General features: G+C 38.2%; 1 protein-coding gene across 1 annotated transcript; it reads left to right on the top strand.

The window, feature by feature from the left end:
- Positions 1 to 3,955: 3,955 nt before the first annotated feature.
- Positions 3,956 to 8,550, top strand: efna3a (ephrin-A3a; the record flags this gene model as incomplete). The annotated part of the gene is made up of 4 exons (XM_053638119.1): positions 3,956 to 4,304; positions 5,504 to 5,569; positions 6,088 to 6,159; positions 7,896 to 8,550. Coding segments are annotated over 4 exons (606 nt in total), but the record flags the coding sequence as incomplete, so codon positions are not given.
- Between the last annotated feature and the right edge of the window lie 538 nt (positions 8,551 to 9,088).

Here is a 9,088-nt window from a genome sequence, read left to right as displayed (position 1 = left end):
AAAATCCATCGCAGCAGCAGAATCGGAGAGAAATAGCAGAATTTGCCTGACTGGATTTTGCTCAAACAAACCCACGCCAAACTAACAGACAACACCATATAAGGCGTTTGATTATGATTATGTAATTTGTGTATTAATATAAACTCTCCCGCTATATGGTAGGCTATAAATACAAGTTAATAAAGCAACTGTTATTATTATTACCATTGTATACAAATCGTTGTACTTTGTACTTGTCATAGTGCCCACTCAAGCAGAAACAGTAACGTGGTGTGTGATGTGACACTACCGCAGGCGGGACTCCACCACTGCAGTGGCAAACTACCACAGCGGTGGTGCGGTTGTCATGGCCACCGTCACAGCCCTATGTGTGTATATACAATGTTTTATTAAGTAGTTAAGCCCTTCTCACTGGAACACTCCCATAAGGTTAATAATACTTAATAAAGGTAGTTAAATTAAAACCCAGTAAAAATGCAATGCAAGTAATAACGTGCAGTGGACAGATAGCATAGAAAATTCTGCAGTTTAAGTACACTATTGTTTGACGAGGAAAAAGGAAATTAATTGTGTATATTTAGAAATGCAGAGAAGGAGTGGGTGTCTTTTATGGTCCTTATTTTGTAATTGAACAGTCATCTCATATGGGACCTGACCTAGAAGTTAAGTGTATTTGAGAGGCAATTTTCTTCAACAAAACGAGGATAGTACAGGTATTACTAACATGAAATGAATTACTGCCACCTACTGTTTAAAATGTTGTCTCACATGATTCAATTGAAAAAAATGAGCTCTTTCAGCCTGGCACATGCTCTAGTAACTTCTTTTCTATTTAACCAGAACAAATATTATGGGAAAGGTCGATGAGGTAGGTCACCCTCACCCTCTCTGTCAACACCACAGCACAAGTGAAGAAGGTACAGCAGCGGCTCGTTACCTTCTTCAACATCTCAGTTCAACCTAGCTTTTTGTTTAAGAATACCTGATTATGTGGAGAGGTAAAAATTAGTTTTTAACCTTGATGTTTTAAGTCACTGTTGCATGGCACAGATGCAAGAATAAGGCTTTAGAGGGCAATGTTAAATATTCTATGTATTTTCATTACCTTTGATGCAGGCTGTTACCTGTGGGAAAGTGATGCAAAGTTAAATAGGGGCAGGGTTTGATAAAAACAAAGCTCACCAGAGGCAGAAGACAGCAACATTTTCATAATACAGTTAGCTTTAACATCCAGAGTCTGTGGTAGACATTTCCAGCTGGCTGACATCTGATGTGTTCTCTGTCTTCTTGTGCACTTTTATGGGTCTTTACTAATGTGTGACCTTAAAATGGACATTATAAATATTCTGCAACTTGAAGCCTTGACCACCCTACATTTTTATTATTTCAGATTTATAATTTAGTCAAAAAATATTCTAGTCTTCAATAAATGTTCTAGTATATTTTCTATATATGTATATGTTCTAGAATATGTTTATGTTTATATGTTTTTTGAAGTAGCAGAGGTGGATGGATGGAGAAATTTGTCCATTTTTATTGCTCAACTCTTACACTAGTGCAGCAAAAAAGACTGAAATAGAACTTACACTCAATTTAAATGTGGCTTGTTCAAATGTGACACTTAGTAACATTTCAAAATGCATCTTAATAGTTAGAGCGATGTTTATAATATTAATTTGTAAAATAAATGAATAAAACAAAGAGGAGATTGTGTTTCTCTCACAACTCCATTTGTAAATCAAGTGACCCCACATTAAATCGCAACCCTTAGCGTGGGACCCCTTCTTTAGGACATTAATGTTTATAATGACTAATATGTGATTGCAGTAACTTTTAACCTGATATTTAATTCGTTTTGTTAAACATTCCATCAGTTCTTTTAGTTATGTGAGATTTCATGTTTAATGACATAATCTGGTTCATATTTCACAGCTGAATAGTTGTTCTGTTTGCTAATATTACACCAGAAGCAACACTTTTGTGCAACATTTTTTCTAGCAGCCTCTGACACTAGGCCAGAGGCCAACACACATGCCAAATACCCTTAGTCATTCATAACAATGGGTAAGACCAAGGAATATAGCTGTGATGTGCGGCGAAAGGTTGTTGAGCTTCACAAAATGGGAAATGGCTATAAGAAAATAGCACAAACATTGAAAATGCCCATTTTCACCATCAGGGCAATAATTAAGAAGTTCCAGTCAACTGGAAATGTTATGAATCAACCTGGAATTGGACGTGTGTCTATATTGTCACAACACACTGTGACGAGGATGGTTTGAGTGGCCAAAAAATCTCCAAGGATCCCAGCTGGAGAATTGTAGAAGTTAGTTGCATTTTGGGGTCAGAAATTTGATTGGAAGGATTTCAAGAAAAAAGCCTCTACTCTCATCCAAAAACAAACTCAAGCATCTTCAGTTTGCCAGACATGACTGGAACTTTAAATGGGATCGGGTTCTATGCTCAGATGAAACCAAAACAGAGCTTTTAGGCAATAAACACCAGATGTGTTTTTGTTGCACACAGAGAAGTAGCCATATGGAAAAGTACCTCATGCCCACGGTTAAATATGTTGGTGGCTCTTTAATGTTTTGGGGCTGTTTTTCTGCCAGAGGACCTGGACATTTTGTTAGGATACATGGCATCATGGACTTTATCAAATATCAACAGAAATTAAATGAAAACATGACTGTCTCTGCCAGAAAGCTTAAAATGGGCCATGGTTGGATCTTCCAGCAGGACAATGATCCAAAACATCATCAAAATCAACACAAAAATGGTTTACTGACCACAAAATCAAACTCCTGCCATGAAACCCATAGAAAACCTGTGGTGTGAACTGAAGAGGAGAGTTCACCAGCATGGACCTCGAAATGTGAAGGATCTGGAGAGATTCTGTATGGAGGAATGGTCTCAGATCCATTGCCATGTATTCTCCAACCTCATCAGGCATTATAGGAGAAGACTCGGAGCTGTTATCTTGGTAAAGGGAGGTAGCACAAAGTATTGACTTAAAGGGTGCCAATAATTGTTGCACACCTATATTGAACAAATATATATATTTTTGATAAACCTGTGTTGTGTTTGCAATTGTTTATCCATGAAAGCAGAGTATTTTTGTAAATTTTGTGAACAAAAAATCATAAGGTTAAACAATAAAGACAATCTTTCACAGCCATTTTTGCTTATATTTACCAAGGGTGCCAATATTAGTGGAGGGCACTGTAGGTATCAGATTAGCTGAGTATCGGTGCATATTCAGGCTTTCCCCCATAATATTTTAAATATTGTCATTAAATATATGATGGTAATCACTGCTACAGATAGTTAATTTCTATAATTAATTTATGTTGTCTTCGATTAGAGTGGAGAGAGGGCTGATGGAGTAGCAATAATAGCCTTTCTATAGTTCTCTCTAAATCCTCTTCCACCGTGTGATTTGGAAGACGAAAGAGTGGAGTATGATTACTATAGCATGGTACTAGCTTTTCCTGTAGCCTAATTATTTTTCTTTTACATTGCACTGTTTAGGGTAAAATGTAATGAAGACTTAAGAATTCAGTTACTTGATCGAGTTTTGTGAGGTCAAAACGCTGTTCAAGGTTGATACATCTGGGAGACGTCCAATAAAGCCAGTTACTGTAGTACACTTAATGCTAATATTATTGCAGAGACACAGTTTGAACAAAAGAGATAGTGATCTGTTTTTCAGAAATAAAATCTCATCCTCAGAAACTATGCCTTCAAAATATATACACCCGGCTGGCTGCGTGTAAATCCAAACATTTCTGCAGATTTTAAAAATGAGTAAAAACCAATGTTTTATCTTTAACACTGTTATCATTGAACGATCCTATCCACCAAGATAGGTTTTTGTGGGGTGTTGTATTCTCTCTGCGTGCTAGGATGTTCTTGTTAGCTAAGTGAATATGTCTGTAGGTGAATACTGATATTGTCTTGCCTTAAAAATATCCCCTTGTCTCTTTCTCTCTTCACATGCAGTTTACGGAGAGAGGGCTACACTGTGCAGGTCAACGTCAATGACTACCTGGACATCTACTGCCCGCACTACAACACAAGCCAGCGGGGGGTGCTAGAGCGTGGTGTGGCTGAGCAGTATGTACTTTACATGGTTAGCTACCGTGGCTATCGCACCTGTGACCCACAGATGGGCTTCAAGCGTTGGGAATGCAACCGCCCACACGCACCACACGCACCAATCAAATTCTCTGAGAAGTTTCAACGCTACAGTGCCTTCTCGCTCGGCTACGAGTTCAACGTGGGCCACGAGTATTATTACATATGTAAGCATTGTTAGCTTATGTCTATAGCTCTGTAAGCGTTTGATAACTATCCACAATTTATAAGTATTTTTTTAGCGTCTACAAATGCAATTATTTATTAATGAAATATTATTAGTTAATAATGGTGGCTGAATACACCAACTTCTTTCCAGGTTGTGATGCATATAAAGAAATGAATTTTGATCTTCAGTGAACAGATACACACTATTTGGTGGCCTGCAAAAATAACATGGCAACATTCCAATTTTGACATTTTCTACTATATATAGTTATGAGCATGAGCAGATTATAGAATTTTAACGTCTGGTTATTCCCAAAAGTAAAAAAGGAGAAAATTGCATTTAAAGATTTAATGCACTGCGTACATCTACATTTGTATCTGATGGGAAAAAAACAGTATTACTGCCACATTGTAAAGTTTTATAAGTTTACAATGGGAAACGAGTTCTCACTTTGAGGATCAGCATCCACATCCACATCAGTGTCTGTCTCATCATCGTTGTCTCTTCACTCCACTGATCTCTGTTCATGCTAACATCACTGGAAAAATAACTGCTGATTAAATAACGTACTGTTCTGTTGGCTAAATGTGTTGTTGTTAATGTCTTTTTATGGTCATTTAAACATTTCACATCTTTATCTGCTGAATTTTTGTCAGCTGGATCATGCTGGACCTCTCAGATTTAAAGTCTTAATGAACGATAATACAATCGGCTCATTTCCATGATTACCAGATGCCTGAATTGTGGAGTAATTTGGATAATTAGTGTTATGTTGCTTAAATATAATGTGCTTTTTGTAAGACACTGTGTTCTGAGCAATGCATATTGTGAAGCTTAACAATCAGCTGACTCCTCCAGTCCTTCCATGGCATCACTGAATTGTAAAGGTTGTAATCTCCTGTTTTATTATGGTCATCGTACCTACGCTCTTAGCCCTAGGTCTGTGATGGCACTCGACACTACTGTATTACATGAAGCACTTGGAACACTGTTTCCTCCCTGTGCGCTTGCCACATCACCTCTCCCTTGGTGCTCCAGTAGCTCATGTTTTACAAATTAAGCACTCTTTTAAATGCCTAATGTGTATGCAGACTAACTACCAGGATGCAATATAGTGTTTTAATAGGCTGTCTATTTAATGTAATCGGACAGCTCAGTAAGTGACATGAGATGTATTACTGTGTGTGTATTTTGCAGCCACACCCACCCATCACCATGGCCACAGCTGTTTAAGACTGAGGGTATTTGTGTGCTGTTCTACACGTGAGTTCCATTGCTTTTTCACATACAAACCCACTCACACATATATACATGTATGTTGGATAACAAACTCGATCGAATGGTTTAATATGCATGTTAACTCCAGAATTACTGCCAGATCACATTTAAAATAAATAAATAAATAAAATAACTTTACACATAATGCTTTGAAAGGTTGCCATTCAAATGACTGGAGAAACTCCTTACCTTAGCACATGCGCAAACCTTATAATACAAAGGAGTTTGAAATGTTCTGCATTGGGGAGGGTCCAGGATCCTTCTAGAGCCTCATTAGACACTCAGTGCTGTCATTCTCTCCAGGCGAGGCTCAACGATTTTAAAGTCAATGTTAAAATAGAATCAGGGATGCTGGTGCAGGAAAAAAAAACACCTCACTGCTGCATCTCCCAAGAGCTGGAGCTGGCAAACCCTGCATTTATCATAGGAGAGGCGATGCTAATTTACAACACTGACCTGGATTGGTTGAGTTGACATTTTAGTTGGTGTTCATTCTTCTGCAGTTTCACATGCAGGTGATGATGCAGACCAAAACCCTCCTGACTACACAGCCAGGCCTAACATACATAACATCGGTGAGTACACACACACACACACACACACACACACACACACACACACACACACACACACACAAAGAAAACTCAGCGCTATGCATGTTAATGTTGCATTTCAAAGTTGCATTATTCATTAGATACATATTTATGTATCCAAGCACTATGGTCCATCAGCATTTTCTGTAGTAGCTGTACGATAATGCATTTATTTTAGCTTATACTAGCATTCAGTTTCATAAACACTTTTATACTGTATATCTTTCGCTCTCTCTCACACAACACACAACTTCTTCCTTTACCTGCCAGGAGGAGATTATTGCTGTTTGTAAGTTTGGCTTCTGCAAAGCGTAAAGCATCCACAGGATACACACACACAAGCCTTAATTTCAAACAGGGACTGCTTTAAAAGCCTCCAGGTATGCACCGTGACATAATGCCTGGGATTCTAGGAAGCTCTGTGTGTGAGTGCACATGGTACTGCACATCAACAAAGACAGGATACACAATTTCTCTGGGTGTCAATAGCACTTTAGAGGGTTTTAGAGAGTTGTGTGTATTAACTACGCTTGGAATTAAAATGGACACTACCTTTACATATCCATGTATGACCCTCAACGTGGTTGTATAACGTTGGTGAACTCATGCATATTTTCTATCTTCTAATCAACGTGCAGCCCATCAGTTGACCTTGATATAAACACAGATGACATTATGGTAAACAACTGATATTTACAATGCCATAAAAAGGGCAGAATGTAACGACTATGTGGCCACTAATTCAAGGTAATGAAATCGTAACGTGTGTGAGAGATGTAGGCTTTTTAATCACACTTATACATCTATATTTTGATTTGTCAAATTAATAAAATAATGCTAACATTTTTGCTCATTTGACATGCTCCCCTGTGCTGAAGGTTTAAACAAGCTTTAATTTAACAGCTCAATTTAATGTCGTTTATAATTTTATGTGAAAGCATTTGCTCCTCGAGATAACCACTGTCATTGATTAAGATGCTGTCTCCTCCCATTTCCTCTATGCGAAAAAAGCCCTTTTCATTTACATCTATAGCATTTAGCAGACACCCTTATCCACAGCGACTTACATTTATCTCATTTACACAAATGAGGAGTTTAGGGTTAAGGGCCTTGCTCAAGGGCCCCAGCAGTGGCAGGTTAGCAGTGCTGGGAACTCACGACCTTCCAACCAGTAGTCCAACGTCTTAACCACTGAGCTACCACTGCTCCTGGACTTTAAATGGACAATACTATTAATTAATTATTAGAGTCATATTACTGTAGTAAATATTGACCTCAAATGCCGTTCCATATTTCCGTATTTCCAACAACACTGGCCTGAAATCCTGTTTCTGTTGATTTCTGCTTCACTTCCGCTTTAAGTCCAAGATCACATACGTCTCAGTTTCACACGTAACTCTGCTGCAACTCTCTGAATAGCACTTAAGTCTGTAGTAAGGTTTAGGTTCTGAATACTAATGTGCTCAAGTTTGGTATTGAATCCTCACTACGTGCATTGCGTGTAACTCAACTCTGAATAAATATCACCATAAGTTAGAAGTATGACGTGTCGATTTTCTGTGGTACACATTTATGCTGAAAGGATCTATGAAAGATAATATTCATTTACAAGTAATTCTTTTAAGTTATATGCATATGCTGATATGTAAATATGTATCTCTTTGTTGTGAGTTGTTATTAGTTGTCTCTGATTGTTTTTCCCTTTCTCACTGGATTAGATGAGTTTAACCACAACATCCCCAAACTGGAGAAGAGCATCAGCGGCAGCAGTCCCTCTCGAGATCGTTTGTTGATGACCGTTGTGATGTTGCTCCTGGGTGCCCTTCACATCTCCTAGCCACTGTCTCCCTTGTGACTTTTCAGACCTACTAGTAGACCTAATAGGGAAATATAGCAGTAGATCTATTACACCCAAACAGTGGCCTTGGGGCCGAGGGCTGGATAATGAGGAATGAGCCAAAAATGCCCTCAACTGAATGGATGGATGATTGAATATCAGAATGGTGATATGTGAACTTGCCTTTTTGATGGAACATCAGCTACTATCTTCTCCTTAGGATATAAAAGATGAAGACCTTGAATGGAATATTGAAGCATTTCTTGTCTAATTATACATACAACTACATCTGGATTCTAGTAGGCTCTGTGCATCTCACACTGCTTATAAAGTCTGTAAAATGGACTTTGTTGGACAGTCTCAAAAACATACTGCAACAATGAAACTACTGGATGCATCAGTTACCAGGTTGGTGATGAAGGTCAAATAGTTCCTCTACAGGATTGTATCCAGCTGTTAGAGGTAGTCAAGGTACAAGTCTTCCGAGACTTGGTACTTTGAGCCAATCGTGTTCCGAGTGCAATGGAACAAGAAGAATTCTGCTCACTCATGAATTTGCCAAAATTTAAAATATTGATTAGAAACAGTGTGAAGATGGTCATCAGATTCTAAGCTAACGTCGGTTATAATGACATTCTTGACCTTTTCAGGTTAAAAGCTAAAGTCAGACATGCTGATCTTCGCTCAGCACCCAGAGCTAATGTTCAATTATATTCCCACATGTGACTCCACTGTCTGCATTCTCTTTCTACCTGACCTTACATGTCATACTTCACATAAGGTCTTTACAGTGAATGGGAAGCAAATGATACTTATTGATAAATAAATGAACCTCTTTACAGGTGATTTCCTGTAATGTTTTACCACCCAGGAAATAACCCTGTGTAATATACCGTGCCTGAGAAGGTGTGTCACTGTTTAGCATAGCGACCATTTTGTAAAAGGACGTGAGTTGTAAACTGCATCAGCATTTTATATGAAAGAATTGCAGTTTGGAAATATGCTTTACTGTACAGTTTACATTTAGTAATAGCTTTGCGTGTCATTGGTGCTTTATTTATTGATCTGCAGTAT

Source organism: Ictalurus furcatus, chromosome 12 (genome assembly GCF_023375685.1).
Source record: "Ictalurus furcatus strain D&B chromosome 12, Billie_1.0, whole genome shotgun sequence".
In the NCBI taxonomy this organism is placed as follows: Eukaryota; Metazoa; Chordata; class Actinopteri; order Siluriformes; family Ictaluridae; genus Ictalurus; species Ictalurus furcatus.
This window is presented reverse-complemented; position numbering and strand designations above follow the sequence as displayed.